General features: G+C 47.3%; 1 protein-coding gene across 1 annotated transcript in view; it reads left to right on the top strand.

Moving 5' to 3' along the window:
* LOC106589158 (CUB and sushi domain-containing protein 2) overlaps positions 1–26,358 on the top strand; it is an 881,306-nt gene that overhangs the window by 617,847 nt on the left and 237,101 nt on the right. Inside the window, exons 29-32 of the mRNA XM_045709574.1 lie at positions 3,141–3,343; positions 5,090–5,281; positions 9,189–9,327; positions 9,955–10,142. Of these exons, the coding sequence (XP_045565530.1) occupies positions 3,141–3,343; positions 5,090–5,281; positions 9,189–9,327; positions 9,955–10,142 (722 nt within the window). The remainder of the gene's footprint in view (positions 1–3,140; positions 3,344–5,089; positions 5,282–9,188; positions 9,328–9,954; positions 10,143–26,358) is intronic.

Genomic DNA, 26,358 nt, shown 5'->3' with positions numbered 1-26,358 from the left:
GATACAATGCTATTTCACAGTAAACAAACTGACAACAGACTTTCATGATCAAAATCCAGAAAAGTTTTAAATTAAATTCTACATTAAATTCTACAGCCACCTAAAATGAAGTGATTACCAAACCTTGAACACACTGCCCAAAAAAGCAACACAATTAGACACCAACCAAATCATGAAAAAACAAAAAGTGAATTAATTGACACATTGGAAAGAATTACTGAAAAGAACTGAGCAAACTAGAATGCTATTTGGCCCTAAACAGAGAGTACATAGTGGCAGAAAACCGGACCACTGTGACTGACCCAAACTTAAGGAAAGCTTTGACTATGTACAGACTTAGTGAGCAAAGCCTTGCTATTGAGAAAGGCCGCTGTAGGCAGACCTGGCTCTCAAGAGAAGACAGGCTATGTGCACACTGCCCACAAAATGAGGTGGAAACTGAGCTGCACTTCCTAACCTCCTGCCAAATGTATGACCATATTAGAGACACATATTTCCCTCAGATTACACAGATCCGCAAAGAATTTGAAAACAAACCTAACTTTGATAAACTCCCATATCTACTGGGTGAAATACCACAGTGTTCCATCACAGCAGCAAGATGTGTGACCTGTTGCCACAAGGAAAGGTCAATCAGTGAAGAACAAACACCATTGTAAATATAACCGATATTTATGCTTATTTATTTTCCCTTGTGTACATTAACCATTTGCACATCATTACAACACTGTATATATAAATAGAGGTAGCTTCTAGTTCCCTCCTCTTCCATCTGGTTTTATCTATACCTCATTCTAGAGAGAGAGAGAGAGAGAGAGAGAGAGAGAGAGAGAGAGAGAGAGAGAGAGAGAGAGAGAGAGATTTCTGAAAAATTCCACAGAGAATCTGTACTAATTCACTTAACTGATTATTCTAAGCCATGGTCCTGGGTATTAGCCATTTGTGTGTGTGTTTGTGGGTGGTAGTCTGATGACAATGGTAGGGCTTCCCTTACCAGTGTGTTCCATTCACTAAAGGGATTACCATGAACATGTTCCCTTGCCTTTGTCTCCCTATCATTTCATGGCACAGGCTGCTTACATTACATCTGAGGCCAACTTACCACCTGCAGTAGCATTGTGACTTAAAATGTTGACAGTGCTCAGAACCAACTTCGAGTTGAGGTGGAGCCTAAACGGGGTTGAGGTGGAGCCTAAACGGGGTTGAGGTGGAGCCTAAACGGGGTTGAGGTGGAGCCTAAACGGGGTTGAGGTGGTCTGTCTCTCTGTCTCTCTACCTCATCACCTGTGGTCTGTCTCTTAGCAGCTGCAGTTCTTTTATCAATTTGTCTTAATTAAATAACTTAGTATTCCATGTTGTCACTTTAGTGTCCACACACACACACACACACACACACACACACAACACACACACACACACACACACACACACACACACACACACACACACACAATAAAAAAAAAAAAACAACATCACACACACACACACACACACACACACACACACACACACACACACACACACACACACACACACACACACACACACACACACACACACACACACACACTGTATTGGAGTGATGAGAGACTCCAGCTGGTAATGTATTGGAGTAATGAGAGACTCCAGCTGGTAATGTATTGGAGACTCCAGCTGGTAATGTATTGGAGACTCCAGCTGGTAATGTATTGGAGACTCCAGCTGGTAATGTATTGGAGACTCCAGCTGGTAATGTATTGGAGACTCCAGCTGGTAATGTATTAGAGACTCCAGCTGGTAATGTATTGGAGACTCCAGCTGGTAATGTATTGGAGACTCCAGCTGGTAATGTATTGGAGACTCCAGCTGGTAATGTATTAGAGACTCCAGCTGGTAATGTATTGGAGACTCCAGCTGGTAATGTATTGGAGACTCCAGCTGGTAATGTATTGGAGACTCCAGCTGGTAATGTATTAGAGACTCCAGCTGGTAATGTATTGGAGACTCCAGCTGGTAATGTATTAGAGACTCCAGCTGGTAATGTATTGGAGACTCCAGCTGGTAATGTATTGGAGACTCCAGCTGGTAATGTATTGGAGACTCCAGCTGGTAATGTATTGGAGACTCCAGCTGGTAATGTATTGGAGACTCCAGCTGGTAATGTATTAGAGACTCCAGCTGGTAATGTATTAGAGACTCCAGCTGGTAATGTATTGGAGACTCCAGCTGGTAATGTATTGGAGACTCCAGCTGGTAATGTATTGGAGACTCCAGCTGGTAATGTATTGGAGACTCCAGCTGGTAATGTATTGGAGACTCCAGCTGGTAATGTATTGGAGACTCCAGCTGGTAATGTATTGGAGACTCCAGCTGGTAATGTATTGGAGACTCCAGCTGGTAATGTATTAGAGACTCCAGCTGGTAATGTATTGGAGACTCCAGCTGGTAATGTATTGGAGACTCCAGCTGGTAATGTATTGGAGACTCCAGCTGGTAATGTATTAGAGACTCCAGCTGGTTATGTATTGGAGACTCCAGCTGGTAATGTATTGGAGACTCCAGCTGGTAATGTATTGGAGACTCCAGCTGGTAATGTATTGGAGACTCCAGCTGGTAATGTATTGGAGACTCCAGCTGGTAATGTATTGGAGACTCCAGCTGGTAATGTATTAGAGACTCCAGCTGGTAATGTATTAGAGACTCCAGCTGGTAATGTATTAGAGACTCCAGCTGGTAATGTATTGGAGACTCCAGCTGGTAATGTATTGGAGACTCCAGCTGGTAATGTATTAGAGACTCCAGCTGGTAATGTATTGGAGACTCCAGCTGGTAATGTATTGGAGACTCCAGCTGGTTGAAAGATGTCTGGACGAAGAGAGAAGTGTTACAGTTGGAGGATTCCCTCCTCTCCTCACCTCCTTTCCTCCTCTCCTTTCCTTCTCACCTATCTCCTAGGTAACTCTACACTTCTCCTCTCCTCTCCTCCTCTCCTCCTCCACTTTCCTTCTCACCTATCTCCTTGCCACCTACCCACCTTTCCATTTCTCCACCTGTCCTTTCCTTCTCATCTGCCCTCCATATATTTCCTCTCTTCCTCCTTATCCATATCTTCCTCTCTTTCCTTCTACCACATGACTAACCTCCTCTTCCTCTCTCCATAGTCTCCACTTCCTGGTATTTCATACGGAGGAGGTTCATGATGTGTTGCGTATCTGGGACGGTCCCCAGGACGGAGGGGTCCTCCTGAGGGAGCTCAGCGGCTCGACCCTTCCGCCTGACGCCCACAGCACCTTCAACGCCGTCAGCCTCCAGTTCAACACCGACTTCTTCACATCCAAACAGGGCTTCGCTCTGCAGTTCTCTGGTAAGGAGGGATAGAGTCCGTGTGTGTCAAGGTGTAGTGGAGGGAGGGAGGTTTGTGGAGTCGTGTGTATGTGGTGGGGAAGTGGTTGTATCTGTTAATCTTTACAAGGCCATATAAATCCATATAGAAAGTATCTGTTAACCTCTATGGGCTAGGTGGGACGCTTGCCAGCCAGTGTAATCCCGTGGCGCGTTATTCAAATTCCTCAAAAATGCAAAAACTTTTACACCATTTTAAAGATAAGACTCTCCTTTATCTAACCACATTGTCCGATTTCAAAAAGGCTTTACAACGAAAGCAAAACATTAGATTATGTCAGCAGAGGACCCAGCCAGAAATAATCAGACACCCATTTTTCAAGCTAGCATATAATGTCACATAAACCCAAACCACAGCTAAATGTAGCACTAACCTTTGATGATCTTCATCAGATGACAACCCTAGGACATTATGTTATACAATACATGCATGTTTTGTTCAATCAAGTTCATATTTATATCAAAAACCAGCTTTTTACATTAGCATGTGACTAGCATGTGACTAGCATTCCCACCGAACACTGCCGGTGAATTTACTAAATTACTCACGATAAACGTTCACAAAAAGCATAACAATTATTTTAAGAATTATAGGTACAGAACTCCTCTATGCACTCGATATGTCCGATTTTAAAATAGCTTTTCGGTGAAAGCACATTTTGCAATATTCTCAGTAGATAGCCCGGCATCACAGGGCTAGCTATTTAGACACCCAGCAAGTTTAGCACTCACCAAAGTCAGATTTACTATAAGAAAAATGTTATTACCTTTGCTGTCTTCGTCAGAATGCACTCCCAGGACTTCTACTTCAATAACAAATGTTGGTTTGGTCCAAAATAATCCATCGTTATATCCAAATAGCGGCGTTTTGTTCGATGCGTTCAAGACACTATCCGAAAGGGTAAATAAGGGTGACGAGCATGGCGCAATTCGTGACAAAAAATTCTAAATATTACATTACCGTACCTTCGAAGCATGTCAACCGCTGTTTAAAATCAATTTTTATGCCATTTTTCTCATAAAAAAGCGATAATATTCCGACCGGAAATCTGCGTTTAGGTAAACAGACAAAAGAAAATAAAGCATGGGGTCGACTCGTGCACGCGCCTAAGCCCATTGTCCTCTGATTGGCCACTTGCCAAACGCGATAAAGTGTTTCAGCCAGAGGCTGCCTCGATATCGTTCAGCTTTTTCCCGGGCTCTGAGAGCCTATGGGAGCCGTAGGAAGTGTCACGTTATAGCAAAGATCCTCAGTCTTCAATAAAAAGAGCCAAGATGAAACACAATTTGTCAGACAGGCCACTTCCTGCATGGAATCTTCTCAGGTTTTGGCCTGCCATATGAGTTCTGTTATACTCACAGACACCATTCAAACAGTTTTAGAAACTTTAGGGTGTTTTCTATCCAAAGCCAATAATTATATGCATATTCTAGTTACTGGGCAGGAGTAGTAAGCAGATTAAATTGGGTACGTTTTTTATCCGGACGTGTCAATACTGCCCCCTAGCCCTAACAGGTTAATGATGTAGTGATGGATCCTGACGTGAGATATGTGTAAGTAACTTTAGTGACTTGATGTAAATAATGTATACATGTCAATGGGAAAATTAAGATATTTTGAGCTTCTATTCAGCCCTATGTGTATGTACTGTAGAGTTGAAAACAGCTGTTATCTCACTAACGTCGTGGAGTCTTCCTCTATATCCAGTGTCTACTGCTACGTCATGTAACGACCCAGGTCTGCCCGCCAACGGGACGCGTAGCGGGGACAGCAAGGAGCCCGGAGACCATGTCCTGTTCCAGTGTGATCCAGGTTACGTCCTTCAGGGGGCCACCGAGATCACCTGCACAGAGATCAACAGCCGCTTCTTCTGGCAGCCTGACCCACCCACCTGCACAGGTAACTACACAGACACATTACCTACCAAACCATATACCCACCTGTACAGGTAACTACACAGACAGGTTACCTACCAAACCATATACCCACCTGTACAGGTAACTACACAGACACATTACCTACCAAACCATATACCCACCTCTACAGGTAACTACACAGACACATTACCTACCAAACCATATACCCACCTGTACAGGTAACTACACAGACACATTACCTACCAAACCATATACCCACCTGTACAGGTAACTACACAGACACATTACCTACCAAACCATATACCCACCTGTACAGGTAACTACACAGACACATTACCTACCAAACCATATACCCACCTGTACAGGTAACTACACAGACACATTACCTACCAAACCATATACCCACCTGTACAGGTAACTACACAGACACGTTACCTATCAAACCATATACCCACCTGTACAGGTAACTACACAGACACGTTACCTACCAAACCATATACCCACCTGTACAGGTAACTACACAGACACATTACCTACCAAACCATATACCCACCTGTACAGGTAACTACACAGACACGTTACCTACCAAACCATATACCCACCTGCACAGGTAACTACACCGCTTTACATTACCAACCCAGTCTGTGTGTCACGTCCTGACCAGCAGATGGAGCTAGTGTTTTAGTTTTGGTCAGGACGTGGCATGTTTGTGTTGGTTAAATGTTGGGTTGATGATTGGGACTTCCAATTGAAGGCAGGTGTGTATAGTTGCCTTTGATTGGAAGTCCTATATAGGTGTGTGTGTTTGTCTTTGGGGTGGTGGGGAATTGTTCTGTGTTGAGCCTAGTGCTTTGCCAGACTGTTGGTTGTTCGGTCATTCTCGTGGTTTGTTATTTTGGCGTTCATTTAGAAAATAAATAAACATCAAGATAAGCCTGCCCATACCTGCTGCGTTTTGGTCCTCTTCTCTCCAGTACGACATTTTCAAGGATGAGTACGACTTATTCTATGACACTGTGTCAATGTCACCTACGTACAGGTCATTTTCAGCCACCCAATGTGTTTACCAACTGAACCTGATACAACTAGACCTGCTACAGTTCTCCAGATGATGGTCATACCATGTAGCTTCTCTGTTACCTAACATAGCCTTTCCTACGACCACAACTTGATTGCAGTACTCGTCCAATCTACACAGCTTAGTATGATTCAATAGGTTAGTACCACTGTAAGACACAGCCGTTCCGGCCTGGAATCCTCCTCCTCCTCCGTGACAACAAACCCAACGGTTGTTCTGTCCGTCTGTCCGTCTTTTCCCCTGGATATCAGTCTGCTCTCTGTTCCATTCAGCCAACACAGAGGCAGCATCCCAAACGGCCCTATTCCCTATATAGTGGCACTACTACAGACCAGAGCCCTATTCCCTATATAGTGGCACTACTACAGACCAGAGCCCTATTCCCTATATAGTGAACTACTATAGACCAGAGCCCTATTCCCTATATAGTGCACTACTATAGACCAGAGCCCTATTCGCCCTATGAGCCTTGGTCAACAGTAGTGTACTACATAGGGAACATGGTGCAATTAAGATGGTCTCAGTAAATAGCAGACAAACAGACTGAATGGCTGCTGTTGTACTGCAAGTAATTCTCTATGATCACAGAGTCCTCCACCTTTGGTCTCAGAGAGAGAGAGGGAGAGAGAGTCAGTAATTAACAACAGCAATTAAGACATTGTAATTAGCTGCCTTGTTTAATCAGGGCCAGGCTTAATTAGTTTGAAGGTTCCTTTGAAAACACAAACAGAGAGAGAGAGAGAATTTGTGGGTGTTCCTGGTTCCAAGAGGTACAGGTGAAAACACAACAGGGTTTAATGTCCACAGGCATCAGTTGTCTCCATCCTGCAAAACCACTTAAGGGGACTTTATTGACTGAACCAAATGCATTATAGTGTATGGACTCTGTTAGTGCCTTAGTTAAATACATTATAGTGTATGGACTCTGTTAGTACCTTAGTTAAATGCATTATAGTGTATGGACTCTGTTTGTGCCTTAGTTAAATGCATTATAGTGTATGGACTCTGTTAGTGCCTTAGTTAAATGCATTATAGTGTATGGACTCTGTTAGTGCCTTAGTTAAATGCATTATAGTGTATGGACTCTGTTAGTACCTTAGTTAAATGCATTATAGTGTATGGACTCTGTTAGTGCCTTAGTTAAATGCATTATAGTGTATGGACTCTGTTAGTGCCTTAGTTAAATGCATTATAGTGTATGGACTCTGTTAGTGCCTTAGTTAAATGCATTATAGTGTATGGACTCTGTTAGTGCCTTAGTTAAATGCATTATAGTGTATGGACTCTGTTAGTGCCTTAGTTAAATGCATTATAGTGTATGGACTCTGTTTGTACCTTAGTTAAATGCATTATAGTGTATGGACTCTGTTAGTGCCTTAGTTAAATGCATTATAGTGTATGGACTCTGTTAGTGCCTTAGTTAAATGCATTATAGTGTATGGACTCTGTTAGTGCCTTAGTTAAATGCATTATAGTGTATGGACTCTGTTAGTGCCTTAGTTAAATGCATTATAGTGTATGGACTCTGTTAGTGCCTTAGTTAAATGCATTATAGTGTATGGACTCTGTTAGTGCCTTAGTTAAATGCATTATAGTGTATGGACTCTGTTTGTACCTTAGTTAAATGCATTATAGTGTATGGACTCTGTTAGTACCTTAGTTAAATGCATTATAGTGTATGGACTCTGTTAGTACCTTAGTTAAATGCATTATAGTGTATGGACTCTGTTTGTACCTTAGTTAAATGCATTATAGTGTATGGACTCTGTTAGTACCTTAGTTAAATGCATTATAGTGTATGGACTCTGTTAGTGCCTTAGTTAAATGCATTATAGTGTATGGACTCTGTTAGTACCTTAGTTAAATGCATTATATTGTATGGACTCTGTTTGTACCTTAGTTAAATGCATTATAGTGTATGGACTCTGTTAGTGCCTTAGTTAAATGCATTATAGTGTATGGACTCTGTTAGTACCTTAGTTAAATGCATTATAGTGTATGGACTCTGTTAGTACCTTAGTTAAATACATTATAGTGTATGGACTCTGTTAGTGCCTTAGTTAAATGCATTATAGTGTATGGACTCTGTTAGTACCTTAGTTAAATACATTATAGTGTATGGACTCTGTTAGTGCCTTAGTTAAATGCATTATAGTGTATGGACTCTGTTAGTACCTTAGTTAAATACAGGTATGTGCATAGGAGTTCTTTAGTGAATACAGTATACAGTAGAGTCTGTTTAGTTCGATAGGTAAACCACATACACACAGAAGCTTGAAGTAGCTACGGGTAATGCAATTCAGCACATGAAGGCAACGGAGCTGGTCCTGCAGTTATTTAGTCAGTTATCCACATAGGAGATCGTTGGTGACTTAGACCACTACAGTGGGTCTTTTTTTTTTAGCTCAGTAGGAAAACCACATGCCTCCTCTCCCCTCTCCCCTCCTCCCCTCCCCTCTCCCCTCCTCCCCTCCCCTCTCCCCTCCTCCCCTCCTCCTCCCTCCTCCCCTCCCCTCTCCTCCCCTCTCCCTCCTCCCTCCCCTCTCCTCCTCCCCTCTCCCCTCCTCCCCTCCCCTCTCCCCTCCTCCCTCCCCTCTCCCCTCTCCCCTCCTCCCCTCTCCCCTCCTCCCTCCCCTCTCCCCCCAGAGGTTAGTGACAGTTTCATTAATGCTACGAAGGAGCATGTTTAGCCTGGGGACGAGGAATGGTCTGATTCAGGTCGTAAATGGGTGCCTTCTAATGGAAAGCCGTTTTATTGCTCTGTCATTGGAACTACTGTATAATGTGATCTTGTTATCTTTATCATCCTCAACTTCTCATGTTTCCTCTCCTCTCTCTTCCTGTATCACAGCTCCGTGTGGGGGGAACCTGACGAGCCGCACTGGGCTGATCCTGTCCCCAGAGTACCCCGAGCCGTACCCCCACGGACGAGAATGTGACTGGACCGTCTCTGTCACTCCCGACTACGTCATCGCACTCAATTTCAACCAGTGAGTGTTACCCTGGGCACTAATGACATACACACATGGTCTACACAGTCCATATGCATTGATATTGTCAACGTTTTAACGTCGACTAAAGTCAATATTTCTGTCGCATTCAACTTCAACCACATAGAGGCAAATCCTAACTTCCATTCAAATGTTCACTTTGTTGACGAGACTTTAAGTGGAAGTTTGGATTCGCCCCCGTAGAGACCATGCATCTCAATGTTGTTAACTTATATCATCATGTATGTGTGTTAGCAACCACATTAAATCCCTGGTCAGTTTATATGGTCTAGAATACTCTTTACCCACATTATACCCTGGTCAGTTTATATGGTCTAGAATACTCTTTACCCACATTATACCCTGGTCAGTTCAAAAACACATCTTACGATATTCACATATTATGCTAGCTAGGTACGAAAACCACAGAATATTCACATATTATGCTAGCTAGGTACGAAAACCACAGAATATTCACATATTATGCTAGCTAGGTACGAAAACCACAGAATATTCACATATTATGCTAGCTAGGTACGAAAAAACACATGTTTTTACGATATTCAAATTTACACCTATGATATATTTTCTAATGTGACCAATCGTCTCCTTCTCTGTGTTGTTCAGGTTCAGTCTGGAGCCCAGCTATGACTTCCTCCATATCTATGACGGTCCTGACTCCCTCCACCCTCTGCTGGGGAGTTTCTACGGTACTGACGTCCCCGACCGCATCGAGAGCAGTTCCAACACGCTCTTCCTCGCCTTCCGCAGCGACGCGTCGCTCAGCAGCAACGGCTTCGTTCTGCAGTACACAGGTAGATCGCCCCCTAGCGGTGGGAGGACTAAAATGCTTCTGTGGTTTTGGTCTTTTGTAGTAATGGAGAATGAGAAGTGGGGGAGAGAGAGAGAGAGAGAGAGAGAGAAATTAGGGGAGAGAAAGAGAGAGGTGGGGCGAGAGAGAGAGAGAGAGAGAGAGAGAGAGAGAGAGAGAGAGAGAGAGAGAGAGAGAGAGAGAGAGAGAGAGAGAGAGAGAGAGAGAGAGAGAGAGAGAGAGAGAGAGAGAGAGAGAGAGAGATCAATGTGTCCCTGTCGTCTTGTTGCACACTAAAGGCTTCTGATAAATGAAAGCAGACGTCCGTTTGTTGTTAAACTCCTGTGGTTCGTTGCGCTGACCGACCCACTTTGTGGTTTTTGTTTGGAACTCCGTCTAAGCTTGTTTTGATCACAGGCGACTGTACAGTACCGTACACACTGTTTATACACCATGACAGACGTTCAAAGTGCATTCGAGATCACAGGCGCACCCCCCCTTTTTCCGTGTGGGTGGATGTTGGTCGCTGGGTGTGTGTGTGTGTGTGTGTAGTAGTTGGTTGACGGGTCTGTTAACTGGTTTGTGTGTTATGGTTGAGTCTCAGAGGGTTGGGATTCTGCAGTGGGTGAAAATCTGTCATCGGGAATAGAGGATTAAAAACATAGTTGAAGTGAAAGATGACTGTTGGGACTTATGGGTTTAAAGACCTGGGTTAGAGAACTCTCTGCATCTATAAAGGACTCTCATTACAGAGCCAGAGTAGGCAACGCTAGAAGAGAAGGGACCAGCTTGTAAACTCTGGCGTAATTACAGTCATCTTTTGAATGTATTACTGAAATTCAATAAACACATGTTGGTCGAATACGGTACACCATTTTAGGTAATATGATTACTTTACAGTTTTAGAATGGTAGATCATAAAAGGAAAAGGAGAGATGAAAGGAAAAGGAGAGATGAAAGGACAATATTAGCCTATGCTCTCTGTTTGGGGTCATTGAAGTCAACATTCAGTTTTGGGTAATGGGAAACACAAGTCTGGGGTAGTACAGTATGTTTACCTGGGGTATATTAGAATCAGGGTTTTGTGTAATGGAGGAGGAGAGTAGTAGAAGAAAGGAAATGAGAGGAGAGAGTAGGAAATGAGAGGAGAGGAGAGGGTAGGAAATGAGAGGAGATGAGAGGAGAGGAGAAGATAGGAAATGAGAGGAGAGGAGAGGTAATGAGAGGAGATGAGAGGAGAGGTAATGAGAGGAGAAGATAGGAAATGAGAGGAGAGGAGAGGTAATGAGAGGAGATGAGAGGAGAGGTAATGAGAGGAGAAGATAGGAAATGAGTGTCACGGTTGTCGTTGGGAAAGGAGGACCAAAATGCAGCAGATATGTGGTTGCTCATCTTGAACTTTATTTAAACTCAAAATGAACACCAAAATAACAAAACGAACTCACGATCAACAAACTGTCTTCTCAGGCTCACACACGCTAGACAAGAAACAATCTCCCACAAAACCTACACCAAACAATTACCCATATATAGGACTCTCAATCAGAGGCAACGAGGAAGCACCTGCCTCCAATTGAGTCCCAACCCCCCCATTAACCTAACATAGAAATACACTCACTAGACTAAACATAGAAATACATAAACATAGAACATAAACCAAAACCCGGAAATAATAAATCAAACACCCTTCTACAAAAACACCACCCCGAACCACATAAAACAAATACCCTCTGCCACGTCCTGACCAAAATACCATAACAATTAACCCTTATACTGGTCAGGACGTGACAATGAGAGGAGAGGGTAGGAAATGAGAGGAGACGGTAGGAAATGAGAGGAGACGGTAGGAAATGAGAGGAGAGGGTAGGAAATGAGAGGAGACGGTAGGAAATGAGAGGAGACGGTAGGAAATGAGAGGAGACGGTAGGAAATGAGAGGAGACGGTAGGAAATGAGAAGAGAGGGTAGGAGAGGAGAGGAGAGGGTAGGGTAGGAAATGAGAGGAGACGGTAGGAAATGAGAGGAGAGGGTAGGAGAGGAGAGGAGAGGGTAGGGTAGGAAAATGAGAGGAGACGGTAGGAAATTGTCATTGATAAAATGCAGTTATGTTCATTGTCCGCAGCTTATGCCTGCCCGTAACATAATCCCACCGCCACCATGGGGCACTCTGTTCACAACGTTGACATTAGCAAACAGCTCGCCCACACGACGCCATACACGCTGTCTGCCATCTGCCTGGTACAGTTGAAACTGGGATTCATCCGTGAAGAGCACACTTCCAGCGTGCCAGTGGCCGTCGAAGGTGAACATTTGTCCACTGAAGTCGGTTACGACGCCGAACTGCAGTCAGGTCAAGACCCTGTTGAGGACGACGAGCAACACAGATGAGCTTCCCTGAGACGGTTTCTGACAGTTTGTGCAGAAATTCTTCATTTGTGTAAACCCCACAGTTTCATCAGCTGTCTGGGTGACTGGTCTCAGACGATCCCGCAGGTGGAGAAGCCGGATGTGGAGGTCCTGAGCTGGCGTGGTTACGCGTGGTCTGCGGTTGTGAGGCCGGTTGGACGTACTGCCAAATTCTCTAAGATAACGTTGGAGGCAGTGAAATGAATGCTACATTCTCTGGGACCAGCTCTGGTGGATAATCCTGCAGTCAGTATACCAATTACTGGTGGCTCCTTCAAAACTTGAGTTGTCTGTAGCATTGTGTTGTGTGACAAAACTGCACATTTTACAATGACCTTTTATTTGTCCCCAAGCACAAGGTGCACATGTGTAATGATCATGCTGTTTAATCAGCTTCTTGATGTGCCACACCTGTCAGGTGGATGGATTATCTCGGCAGAGGAGAAATGCTCACTAACAGGGATGTAAACGCATTTTTTTTTTTTGCACAACATTTTACAGAAATAAGCTTTTTTTTTGTGCGTATGGAACATTTCTGGAATATTTTAATTCAGCTCATGAAACATTGGACCAACACTACATGTTTTGTTCATAATCAACAGTGATGAATGTTGTTGGGGTAGTTGTGCTGGGTAGCTGTCTATTCAGCAGCCTGAAGGTCTGAGGATAGAAACTCTTGGCCAGTCATCCAGTTTTTTTTGCCATGATGCTCTTGTATTGTCCACATCTGAGTGATTGAAGCGGGGAGAAGAGGGCGTGGCTCGGGTGGCTGGGGTCCCTGATGATCTTCCTGGTGTTGTAAGTGTCCTGTAGGGCAGGCAGTGTGCACCAGGCTGTGATGCAGCCCGACAGTATGCTCTCGATGGCGCTCCTGTAGAACACTGTGACATGGACAGATTTATTCAGCATCCTCAGTTTGAAGAGTTGCTGTCTTGCCTTCTTCACTATGGTGTCCATGTGGTTAGACCATTTCAGCTTCTCTGAGATGTGTACGCCAAGGAACTTGAAGTTATTGACTTCCTCCTGAAGTCCACAATCAGCTCCTTTGTTTTGCTGACATTGAGGGAAAGATTTGTTTACCTGGCGTCAGGCCGTCAGAATGCCTACCTCCTCCCTGTAGGCTGCCTCGTTGTTGTTGGTAATGTGTCATCAGTGAACTTGATGATGGAGTTGGGACTGTGTGAAGCCAGTCAGTCGTGGGTATACAGGGAATACAGGAGGGGATGAGGATGCACCCTTGTGGGGCCCCCGTGTTGAAAATCAGCGTCGAGGAGGTAACGTTACCTACCTTCACCACCTGGAGGCGGCCCGTCAGGAAGTCCAGGACCCAGTTGCACAGGGAGGAGTTCAGACCCAGGGCCGTGAGCTTTGTAATGAGATTATAGGACACCGTGGTATTGAAGGCTGAGCTGTAGTCGATAAACAGCATCCTCACATATTCAGTCCTCTGGTCCAGGTGGGTGAGGGCAGTTGTGCAGTGCGATGGCGATTGCGTCGTCCGTGGATCTGTCAGGGCGGTAGGTGAATTGGAGAGGGTGGAGTGTGTTGAGGAGGTGATTTGGTCTTCGACTAGCCTCTCAAAGCATTTCATGATGAAGGAAGTGATTGCTACTGGTCGGTAGTCATTCAGTTCAGTTAGTTTACCTTTCTTGGGCACTGGAACGATAGTGGACATTAAATCAAGCTTTATTTATACAGCACATTTCAGACATGGAATGCAATACAATGTCCTTCACAGGAAAAAAAACGAATAAAAACACTGAAAATAAAAACTTGTATATTTATTACAAAACAAAAGTAAGAGGATAAAAAAAAACGAAAGAATAACAATAAAAACGGAACGACTAAAAAGCCTCCTGAGGAAAAGCAAAGCTATAAAGGTGTGTTTTAAGATCTCTTTTAAATATGTCAACAGTTTCAGCCCTCCTCAGGTTCTCTGGCTATTCCAGAGGCTGGGGGCATAGTAACTAAAGGCTGGGGGCATAGTAACTAAAGGCTGGGGGCCCATAGTAACTAAAGGCTGGGGGCCCATAGTAACTAAAGGCTGGGGGCATAGTAACTAAAGGCTGGGGGCCATAGTAACTAAAGGCTGGGGGCATAGTAACTAAAGGCTGGGGGCATAGTAACTAAAGGCTGGGGGCCCATAGTAACTAAAGGCTGGGGGCCCATAGTAACTAAAGGCTGGGGGCCCATAGTAACTAAAGGCTGGGGGCCCATAGTAACTAAAGGCTGGGGGCCCATAGTAACTAAAGGCTGGGGGCCCATAGTAACTAAAGGCTGGGGGCCCATAGTAACTAAAGGCTGGGGGGCCCATAGTAACTAAAGGCTGGGGGCCCATAGTAACTAAAGGCTGGGGGCCCATAGTAACTAAAGGCTGGGGGCCCATAGTAACTAAAGGCTGGGGGCCCATAGTAACTAAAGGCTGGGGGCCCATAGTAACTAAAGGCTGGGGGCATAGTAACTAAAGGCTGGGGGCCCATAGTAACTAAAGGCTGGGGGCCCATAGTAACTAAAGGCTGGGGGCATAGTAACTAAAGGCTGGGGGCCCATCGTAACTAAAGGCTGGGGGCCATAGTAACTAAAGGCTGGGGGCCCATAGTAACTAAAGGCTGGGGGCCCATAGTAACTAAAGGCTGGGGGCCATAGTAACTAAAGGCTGGGGGCCCATAGTAACTAAAGGCTGGGGGCCCATAGTAACTAAAGGCTGGGGGCCATAGTAACTAAAGGCTGGGGGCATAGTAACTAAAGGCTGGGGGCCCATAGTAACTAAAGGCTGGGGGCATAGTAACTAAAGGCTGGGGGCCCATAGTAACTAAAGGCTGGGGGCCCATAGTAACTAAAGGCTGGGGGCCATAGTAACTAAAGGCTGGGGGCCCATAGTAACTAAAGGCTGGGGGCCCATAGTAACTAAAGGCTGGGGGCATAGTAACTAAAGGCTGGGGCGCATAGTAACTAAAGGCTGGGGGCCCATAGTAACTAAAGGCTGGGGGCCCATAGTAACTAAAGGCTGGGGCCATAGTAACTAAAGGCTGGGGGCCCATAGTAACTAAAGGCTGGGGGCCCATAGTAACTAAAGGCTGGGGGCCCATAGTAACTAAAGGCTGGGGGCATAGTAACTAAAGGCTGGGGGCCCATAGTAACTAAAGGCTGGGGGCCCATAGTAACTAAAGGCTGGGGCCCATAGTAACTAAAGGCTGGGGGGCCCATAGTAACTAAAGGCTGGGGGCATAGTAACTAAAGGCTGGGGGCCCATAGTAACTAAAGGCTGGGGGCCCATAGTAACTAAAGGCTGGGGGCCCATAGTAACTAAAGGCTGGGGGCCCATAGTAACTAAAGGCTGGGGGCCCATAGTAACTAAAGGCTGGGGGCCATAGTAACTAAAGGCTGGGGGCCCATAGTAACTAAAGGCTGGGGGCATAGTAACTAAAGGCTGGGGGCCCATAGTAACTAAAGGCTGGGGGCATAGTAACTAAAGGCTGGGGGGCCCATAGTAACTAAAGGCTGGGGGCCCATAGTAACTAAAGGCTGGGGGCCCATAGTAACTAAAGGCTGGGGGCCCATAGTAACTAAAGGCTGGGGGCATAGTAACTAAAGGCTGGGGGCCATAGTAACTAAAGGCTGGGGGCCCATAGTAACTAAAGGCTGGGGGCCCATAGTAACTAAAGGCTGGGGGCATAGTAACTAAAGGCTGGGGGCATAGTAACTAAAGGCTGGGGGCCCATAGTAACTAAAGGCTGGGGGCCCATAGTAACTAAAGGCTGGGGGCCCATAGTAACTAAAGGCTGGGGGCCCATAGTAACTAAAGGCTGGGGGCCCATAGTAACTAAAGGCTGGGGGCCCATAGTAACTAAAGGCTGGGGGCATAGTAACTAAAGGCTGGGGCCATAGTAACTAAAGGCTGGGGGCCCATAGTAACTAAAGGCTGGGGGCATAGTAACTAAAGACTGGGGGCATAGTAACTAAAGGCTGGGGGCATAGAAACTAAAGGCTGGGGGCCCATAGTAACTAAAGGCTGGAGGCCCATAGTAACTAAAGGCTGGAGGCCCATAGTCACTAAAGGCTGGTGGCCCATAGTAACTAAAGGCTGGGGGCATAGTAACTAAAGGCTGGGGGCCCATAGTAACTAAAGGCTGGGGCCATAATAACTAAAGGCTGGGGGCCCATAGTAACTAAAGGCTGGGGGCATAGTAACTAAAGGCTGGGCGCATAGTAACTAAAGGCTGGGGGCCCATAGTAACTAAAAGCTGGGGGCCCATAGTAACTAAAGGCTGGGGGCAAATTAACTAAAGGCTGGGGGCATAGTAACTAAAGGATGGGGGCCCATAGTAACTAAAGGCTGGGGGCCCATAGTAACTAAAGGCTGGGGGCCCATAGTAACTAATGGCTGGGGGCATAGTAACTAAAGGCTGGGGGCATAGTAACTAAAGGCTGGGGGCATAGTAACTAAAGGCTGGGGGGCCATAGTAACTAAAGGCTGGGGGCCATAGTAACTAAAGGCTGGGGGCCCATAGTAACTAAAGGCTGGGGGGCCATAGTAACTAAAGGCTGGGGGCCCATAGTAACTAAAGGCTGGGGGCATAGTAACTAAAGGCTGGGGGCCCATAGTAACTAAAGGCTGGGGGCCCATAGTAACTAAAGGCTGGGGGCCCATAGTAACTAAAGGCTGGGGGCCCATAGTAACTAAAGGCTGGGGGCATAGTAACTAAAGGCTGGGGGCCCATAGTAACTAAAGGCTGGGGCCCATAGTAACTAAAGGCTGGGGGCCCATAGTAACTAAAGGCTGGGGGCATAGTAACTAAAGGCTGGGGGCCCATAGTAACTAAAGGCTGGGGGCCCATAGTAACTAAAGGCTGGGGGCCCATAGTAACTAAAGGCTGGGGGCATAGTAACTAAAGGCTGGGGGCCCATAGTAACTAAAGGCTGGGGGCCCATAGTAACTAAAGGCTGGGGGCCCATAGTAACTAAAGGCTGGGGGCCCATAGTAACTAAAGGCTGGGGGCATAGTAACTAAAGGCTGGGGGCCCATAGTAACTAAAGGCTGGGGCGCATAGTAACTAAAGGCTGGGGGCCCATAGTAACTAAAGGCTGGGGGCCCATAGTAACTAAAGGCTGGGGCCCATAGTAACTAAAGGCTGGGGGGCCCATAGTAACTAAAGGCTGGGGGCCCATAGTAACTAAAGGCTGGGGGCCCATAGTAACTAAAGGCTGGGGGCCCATAGTAACTAAAGGCTGGGGGCATAGTAACTAAAGGCTGGGGGCCCATAGTAACTAAAGGCTGGGGGCCCATAGTAACTAAAGGCTGGGGGCCCATAGTAACTAAAGGCTGGGGGCCCATAGTAACTAAAGGCTGGGGGGCATAGTAACTAAAGGCTGGGGGCCCATAGTAACTAAAGGCTGGGGGCCCATAGTAACTAAAGGCTGGGGCGCATAGTAACTAAAGGCTGGGGGGCCCATAGTAACTAAAGGCTGGGGGCATAGTAACTAAAGGCTGGGGGCCCATAGTAACTAAAGGCTGGGGGCATAGTAACTAAAGGCTGGGGGCCCATAGTAACTAAAGGCTGGGGGCATAGTAACTAAAGGCTGGGGGCCCATAGTAACTAAAGGCTGGGGGCATAGTAACTAAAGGCTGGGGGCCCATAGTAACTAAAGGCTGGGGGCCCATAGTAACTAAAGGCTGGGGGCCCATAGTAACTAAAGGCTGGGGGCGCATAGTAACTAAAGGCTGGGGCGCATAGTAACTAAAGGCTGGGGGCCCATAGTAACTAAAGGCTGGGGGGCCCATAGTAACTAAAGGCTGGGGGCCCATAGTAACTAAAGGCTGGGGGCCCATAGTAACTAAAGGCTGGGGGCCCATAGTAACTAAAGGCTGGGGGCCCATAGTAACTAAAGGCTGGGGGCCCATAGTAACTAAAGGCTGGGGGCATAGTAACTAAAGGCTGGGGGCCCATAGTAACTAAAGGCTGGGGGCATAGTAACTAAAGGCTGGGGGCCCATAGTAACTAAAGGCTGGGGGCATAGTAACTAAAGGCTGGGGGCCCATAGTAACTAAAGGCTGGGGGCCCATAGTAACTAAAGGCTGGGGGCCCATAGTAACTAAAGGCTGGGGCCCATAGTAACTAAAGGCTGGGGGCATAGTAACTAAAGGCTGGGGGCCCATAGTAACTAAAGGCTGGGGCCATAGTAACTAAAGGCTGGGGGCCCATAGTAACTAAAGGCTGGGGGCATAGTAACTAAAGGCTGGGGGCGCATAGTAACTAAAGGCTGGGGGCCCATAGTAACTAAAGGCTGGGGGCCCATAGTAACTAAAGGCTGGGGGCATAGTAACTAAAGGCTGGGGGCCATAGTAACTAAAGGCTGGGGGCCCATAGTACCTAAAGGCTGGGGGCCCATAGTAACTAAAGGCTGGGGGCCCATAGTAACTAAAGGCTGGGGGCATAGTAACTAAAGGCTGGGGGCCATAGTAACTAAAGGCTTGGGGCCATAGTAACTAAAGGCTGGGGGCCCATAGTAACTAAAGGCTGGGGGCCCATAGTAACTAAAGGCTGGGGGCCCATAGTAACTAAAGGCTGGGGGCATAGTAACTAAAGGCTGGGGGCCCATAGTAACTAAAGGCTGGGGGCATAGTAACTAAAGGCTGGGGGCCCATAGTAACTAAAGGCTGGGGGCCCATAGTAACTAAAGGCTGGGGGCCCATAGTAACTAAAGGCTGGGGGCATAGTAACTAAAGGCCGGGGCCCATAGTAACTAAAGGCTGGGGGCCATAGTAACTAAAGGCTGGGGGCCATAGTAACTAAAGGCTGGGGGCCCATAGTAACTAAAGGCTGGGGGCCCATAGTAACTAAAGGCTGGGGGCCCATAGTAACTAAAGGCTGGGGGCCCATATTAACAAAAGCCGGGGGGCCATAGTAACTAAAGGCTGGGGGCATAGTAACTAAAGGCTGGGGGCATAGTAACTAAAGGCTGGGGGCCCATAGTAACTAAAGGCTGGGGGCCCATAGTAACTAAAGGCTGGGGGCCCATAGTAACTAAAGGCTGGGGGCCCATAGTAACTAAAGGCTGGGGGCCCATAGTAACTAAAGGCTGGGGGCCCATAGTAACTAAAGGCTGGGGGCCATAGTAACTAAAGGCTGGGGGCCCATAGTAACTAAAGGCTGGGGACATAGTAACTAAAGGCTGGGGGCATAGTAACTAAAGGCTGGGGGCCCATAGTAACTAAAGGCTGGGGGCATAGTAACTAAAGGCTGGGGGCCCATAGTAACTAAAGGCTGGGGGCATAGTAACTAAAGGCTGGGGGCATAGTAACTAAAGGCTGGGGGCCATAGTAACTAAAGGCTGGGGGCCCATAGTAACTAAAGGCTGGGGGCCCATAGTAACTAAAGGCTGGGGGCCCATAGTAACTAAAGGCTGGGGGGCCCATAGTAACTAAAGGCTGGGGGCATAGTAACTAAAGGCTGGGGGCCCATAGTAACTAAAGGCTGGGGGCATAGTAACTAAAGGCTGGGGGCCCATAGTAACTAAAGGCTGGGGGCATAGTAACTAAAGGCTGGGGGCCCATAGTAACTAAAGGCTGGGGGCATAGTAACTAAAGGCTGGGGGCCCATAGTAACTAAAGGCTGGGGGGCATAGTAACTAAAGGCTGGGGGCATAGTAACTAAAGGCTGGGGGCCCATAGTAACTAAAGGCTGGGGCCATAGTAACTAAAGGCTGGGGGCCATAGTAACTAAAGGCTGGGGGCATAGTAACTAAAGGCTGGGGGCATAGTAACTAAAGGCTGGGGGCCCATAGTAACTAAAGGCTGGGGGCCCATAGTAACTAAAGGCTGGGGGCCCATAGTAACTAAAGGCTGGGGGCCCATAGTAACTAAAGGCTGGGGGCCCATAGTAACTAAAGGCTGGGGGCATAGTAACTAAAGGCTGGGGGCCATAGTAACTAAAGGCTGGGGGCATAGTAACTAAAGGCTGGGGGCCCATAGTAACTAAAGGCTGGGGGCCCATAGTAACTAAAGGCTGGGGGCCCATAGTAACTAAAGGCTGGGGGGCATAGTAACTAAAGGCTGGGGGCCATAGTAACTAAAGGCTGGGGGCATAGTAACTAAAGGCTGGGGGCACATAGTAACTAAAGGCTGGGGGCCATAGTAACTAAATGCTGGGGGCATAGTAACTAAAGGCTGGGGGCCCATAGTAACTAAAGGCTGGGGGCCCATAGTAACTAAAGGCTGGGGGCCCATAGTAACTAAAGGCTGGGGGCCATAGTAACTAAAGGCTGGGGGCATAGTAACTAAAGGCTGGGGCGCATAGTAACTAAAGGCTGGGGGCCCATAGTAACTAAAGGCTGGGGGCATAGTAACTAAAGGCTGGGGGCCCATAGTAACTAAAGGCTGGGGGCATAGTAACTAAAGGCTGGGGGCCCATAGTAACTAAAGGCTGGGGGCATAGTAACTAAAGGCTGGGGGCATAGTAACTAAAGGCTGGGGGCCCATAGTAACTAAAGGCTGGGGGCATAGTAACTAAAGGCTGGGGGCCCATAGTAACTAAAGGCTGGGGGCCCATAGTAACTAAAGGCTGGGGGCCCATAGTAACTAAAGGCTGGGGGCCCATAGTAACTAAAGGCTGGGGGCCCATAGTAACTAAAGGCTGGGGGCCCATAGTAACTAAAGGCTGGGGGCATAGTAACTAAAGGCTGGGGGCATAGTAACTAAAGTCTGGGGGCCCATAGTAACTAAAGGCTGGGGGCATAGTAACTAAAGGCTGGGGGCCCATAGTAACTAAAGGCTGGGGGCCCATAGTAACTAAAGGCTGGGGGCCCATAGTAACTAAAGGCTGGGGGGCCCATAGTAACTAAAGGCTGGGGGCCCATAGTAACTAAAGGCTGGGGCCCATAGTAACTAAAGGCTGGGGGCCCATAGTAACTAAAGGCTGGGGCATAGTAACTAAAGGCTGGGGGCCCATAGTAACTAAAGGCTGGGGGGGCCCATAGTAACTAAAGGCTGGGGGCATAGTAACTAAAGGCTGGGGCCCATAGTAACTAAAGGCTGGGGGCGCATAGTAACTAAAGGCTGGGGGCCCATAGTAACTAAAGGCTGGGGCGCATAGTAACTAAAGGCTGGGGGCATAGTAACTAAAGGCTGGGGGGCCCATAGTAACTAAAGGTTGGGGGCATAGTAACTAAAGGCTGGGGGCCCATAGTAACTAAAGGCTGGGGGCATAGTAACTAAAGGCTGGGGGCCCATAGTAACTAAAGGCTGGGGGCCCATAGTAACTAAAGGCTGGGGGCCCATAGTAACTAAAGTCTGGGGGCCCATAGTAACTAAAGGCTGGGGGCATAGTAACTAAAGGCTGGGGGCCCATAGTAACTAAAGGCTGGGGGCCCATAGTAACTAAAGGCTGGGGGCCCATAGTAACTAAAGGCTGGGGGCCCATAGTAACTAAAGGCTGGGGGCCCATAGTAACTAAAGGCTGGGGGCCCATAGTAACTAAAGGCTGGGGGCATAGTAACTAAAGGCTGGGGGCATAGTAACTAAAGGCTGGGGGCATAGTAACTAAAGGCTGGGGGCCCATAGTAACTAAAGGCTGGGGGCCATAGTAACTAAAGGCTGGGGGCCCATAGTAACTAAAGGCTGGGGGCCATAGTAACTAAAGGCTGGGGGCCCATAGTAACTAAAGGCTGGGGGCATAGTAACTAAAGGCTGGGGCGCATAGTAACTAAAGCCTGGGGGCCCATAGTAACTAAAGGCTGGGGGCATAGTAACTAAAGGCTGGGGGCATAGTAACTAAAGGCTGGGGGCGCATAGTAACTAAAGGCTGGGGGCCCATAGTAACTAAAGGCTGGGGGCCCATAGTAACTAAAGGCTGGGGGCCCATAGTAACTAAAGGCTGGGGGCCCATAGTAACTAAAGGCTGGGGGCCCATAGTAACTAAAGGCTGGGGGCATAGTAACTAAAGGCTGGGGGCATAGTAACTAAAGGCTGGGGGGCATAGTAACTAAAGGCTGGGGGCCCATAGTAACTAAAGGCTGGGGGCCCATAGTAACTAAAGGCTGGGGGCCATAGTAACTAAAGGCTGGGGGCATAGTAACTAAAGGCTGGGGGGCATAGTAACTAAAGGCTGGGGGCATAGTAACTAAAGGCTGGGGGCCCATAGTAACTAAATGCTGGGGGGCCCATAGTAACTAAAGGCTGGGGGCCCATAGTAACTAAAGGCTGGGGGCCCATAGTAACTAAAGGCTGGGGACATAGTAACTAAAGCCTGGGGGCATAGGAACTAAAGGCTGGGGGCATAGTAACTAAAGGCTGGGGGCCCATAGTAACTAAAGGCTGGGGGCATAGTAACTAAAGGCTGGGGGCATAGTAACTAAAGGCTGGGGGCATAGTAACTAAAGGCTGGGGGCCCATAGTAACTAAAGGCTGGGGCCCATAGTAACTAAAGGCTGGGGGCATAGTAACTAAAGGCTGGGGGCATAGTACCTAAAGGCTGGGGGCCCATAGTAACTAAAGGCTGGGGGCCCATAGTAACTAAAGCCTGGGGGCCCATAGTAACTAAAGCCTGGGGGCCCGAAGTAACTAAAGGCTGGGGGCCCATAGCAACTAAAGGCTGGGGGCCCATAGTAACTAAAGTTGGGGGCCCATAGTAACTAAAGGCTGGGGGCCCATAGTAACTAAAGGCTGGGGGCATAGTAACTAAAGGCTGGGGGCATAGTAACTAAAGGCTGGGGGCATAGTAACTAAATTCTGGGTGCCCATAGTAACTAAAGGCTGGGGGCATAGTAACTAAAGGCTGGGGGGCCCATAGTAACTAAAGGCTGGGGGCCCATAGTAACTAAAGGCTGGGGGCCCATAGTAACTAAAGGCTGGGGGCCCATAGTAACTAAAGGCTGGGGGCCCATAGTAACTAAAGGCTGGGGGCCCATAGTAACTAAAGGCTGGGGGCCCATAGTAACTAAAGGCTGGGGGCATAGTAACTAAAGGCTGGGGGCATAGTAACTAAAGGCTGGGGGCATAGTAACTAAAGGCTGGGGGGCATAGTAACTAAAGGCTGGGGGACATAGTAACTAAAAGCTGGGGGGCATAGTAACTAAAGGCTGGGGGGCATAGTAACTAAAGGCTGGGGGCCCATAGTAACTAAAGGCTGGGGGCCCATAGTAACTAAAGGCTGGGGACATAGTAACTAAAGCCTGGGGGCATAGTAACTAAAGGCTGGGGGCATAGTAACTAAAGGCTGGGGGCATAGTAACTAAAGGCTGGGGGGGCATAGTAACTAAAGGCTGGGGGCATAGTAACTAAAGCCTGGGGGCATAGTAACTAAAGCCTGGGGGCCCATAGTAACTAAAGGCTGGGGACATAGTAACTAAAGGCTGGGGGCATAGTAACTAAAGGCTGGGGGCATAGTAACTAAAGGCTGGGGGCATAGTAACTAAAGGCTGGGGGGCCCATAGTAACTAAAGGCTGGGGGCCCATAGTAACTAAAGGCTGGGGGCATAGTAACTAAAGGCTGGGGGCATAGTAACTAAAGGCTGGGGGCATAGTAACTAAAGGCTGGGGGCCCATAGTAACTAAAGGCTGGGGGCATAGTAACTAAAGGCTGGGGGCATAGTAACTAAAGGCTGGGGGCATAGTAACTAAAGGCTGGGGGCCCATAGTAACTAAAGGCTGGGGGCCCATAGTAACTAAAGGCTGGGGGCCCATAGTAACTAAAGGCTGGGGGCCCATAGTAACTAAAGGCTGGGGGCATAGTAACTAAAGGCTGGGGGGCCCATAGTAACTAAAGGCTGGGGGCCCATAGTAACTAAAGGCTGGGGGCATAGTAACTAAAGGCTGGGGGCCCATAGTAACTAAAGGCTGGGGGCCATAGTAACTAAAGGCTGGGGCGCATAGTAACTAAAGGCTGGGGGCCCATAGTAACTAAAGGCTGGGGCCCATAGTAACTAAAGGCTGGGGGCCATAGTAACTAAAGGCTGGGGGCATAGTAACTAAAGGCTGGGGGCCATAGTAACTAAAGGCTGGGGGCATAGTAACTAAAGGCTGGGGGCATAGTAACTAAAGGCTGGGGGCCCATAGTAACTAAAGGCTGGGGGCCCATAGTAACTAAAGGCTGGGGGCCCATAGTAACTAAAGGCTGGGGGCCCATAGTAACTAAAGGCTGGGGGCCATAGTAACTAAAGGCTGGGGGCATAGTAACTAAAGGCTGGGGGCATAGTAACTAAAGGCTGGGGGCATAGTAACTAAAGGCTGGGGGCATAGTAACTAAAGGCTGGGGGCCATAGTAACTAAAGGCTGGGGGGCATAGTAACTAAAGGCTGGGGGCCCATAGTAACTAAAGGCTGGGGGCCATAGTAACTAAAGGCTGGGGGCCCATAGTAACTAAAGGCTGGGGGCCCATAGTAACTAAAGGCTGGGGGCCCATAGTAACTAAAGGCTGGGGGCATAGTAACTAAAGGCTGGGGGCCCATAGTAACTAAAGGCTGGGGGCATAGTAACTAAAGGCTGGGGGCATAGTAACTAAAGACTGTCTCTCCATGACCTCTTGGTTCCCCTCAGGTTCTCTGGCAGGCTATTCCAGAGGCTGGGGTCATAGTAACTAAAGACTGCCTGTCCTTGCCTCTTGGTCCTAGGCTTTGGGATAGTTTAAAAGGACAATGCCAGAGGACCTGAGGGACCTACTGGGTACATGACTTAAAAGCATGTCTGACATGTATTGGGGAGAACAATCGTGGATTTATTTAAAAACCAATAGAAGAATCTTCAAATGAATTCTAAAACTGACAGGCAGCCAGTGCAGAGACCTTAAACCCGGTGTAATGTGTTCTCTCCATCTGGTCTTGGTCAGTACCCGTTCTGCAGCATTCTGTATGTTTTTCAGTTGACCAATGGCTTTCTTGGGTAGACCAGACAGGAGAGCATTACAGTAGTCAAGCCTGTTTGTAATTAAAGCATGGATGAGTCTCTCTGTATCAGCCTCAGAGAGAGAAACAGCTGCACCTTGGAAATGTTTCTCAGGTGGTTAAAAAGCCATTTGGGTCACATTCATAATGTGCGATTAGACATGGAGTTTAGAATCTAGAATAACAGTTTTAAAATAACACTGCAGTTTTGTCACACAACACAATGCTACAGAGGAGGAAGCGTGCAATTGGCGTCACATTTTTTTAGATGTGGGGGAGAGTTCACATAGATGTGTGTGTGTGGGGGGGGGTAGGATTTATCAGGTCATCAATGGTCGAGAAGAAATTATTCTGATTATTAGTGATACATTTAGTAAAATGAGCCCGTCTGGCTATTTCTAATTGCCTTGTAATATATGCCAAGTTGCTCTCTCAGAATATCATAATGGACCTGCAGCTTTAATTGTCTTTAATTGATTAGTTTCACCCACTCATCCAAGAGGCTCTCCGTTTGGATGTGTCCTTTGTCAACTTTACCGGATCTATAGCATCAATGGTTGCCCTTAATTTACTATTAAAGTTATCAACTAAATCATCACTAGAGGATGGCAGAATAGGTGGTGGAGTATTGTTCATTAACTCAATAAAATCTGTAGCAACTTCAGAGGTAAGATAGTGTTTCTTAATAATGCGTTCAGTATTACCCTGTGCTATGGACAACAAGGTAGTATAACATCCCCAGTGGTGATCAGATAAAGCAACATCAACTATAGAGGATATGTCAAGAGAAAGCCCCTTAGTAATAACCAGGTCCAGAGTATGGCTGTGGTTATGGGTGGGCCCAGTAGAAAGCCCCTTGGTAATAACCAGGTCCAGAGTATGGCTGTGGTTATGGGTGGGCCCAGTAGAAAGCCCCTTAGTAATAACCAGGTCCAGAGT

The sequence above is a fragment of the Salmo salar genome, chromosome ssa27 (assembly GCF_905237065.1).
Source record: "Salmo salar chromosome ssa27, Ssal_v3.1, whole genome shotgun sequence".
NCBI classification, from domain to species: Eukaryota; Metazoa; Chordata; class Actinopteri; order Salmoniformes; family Salmonidae; genus Salmo; species Salmo salar.
Note: the sequence above shows the minus strand (reverse complement) of the source record. Positions and strands in the feature narration are given on the sequence as shown.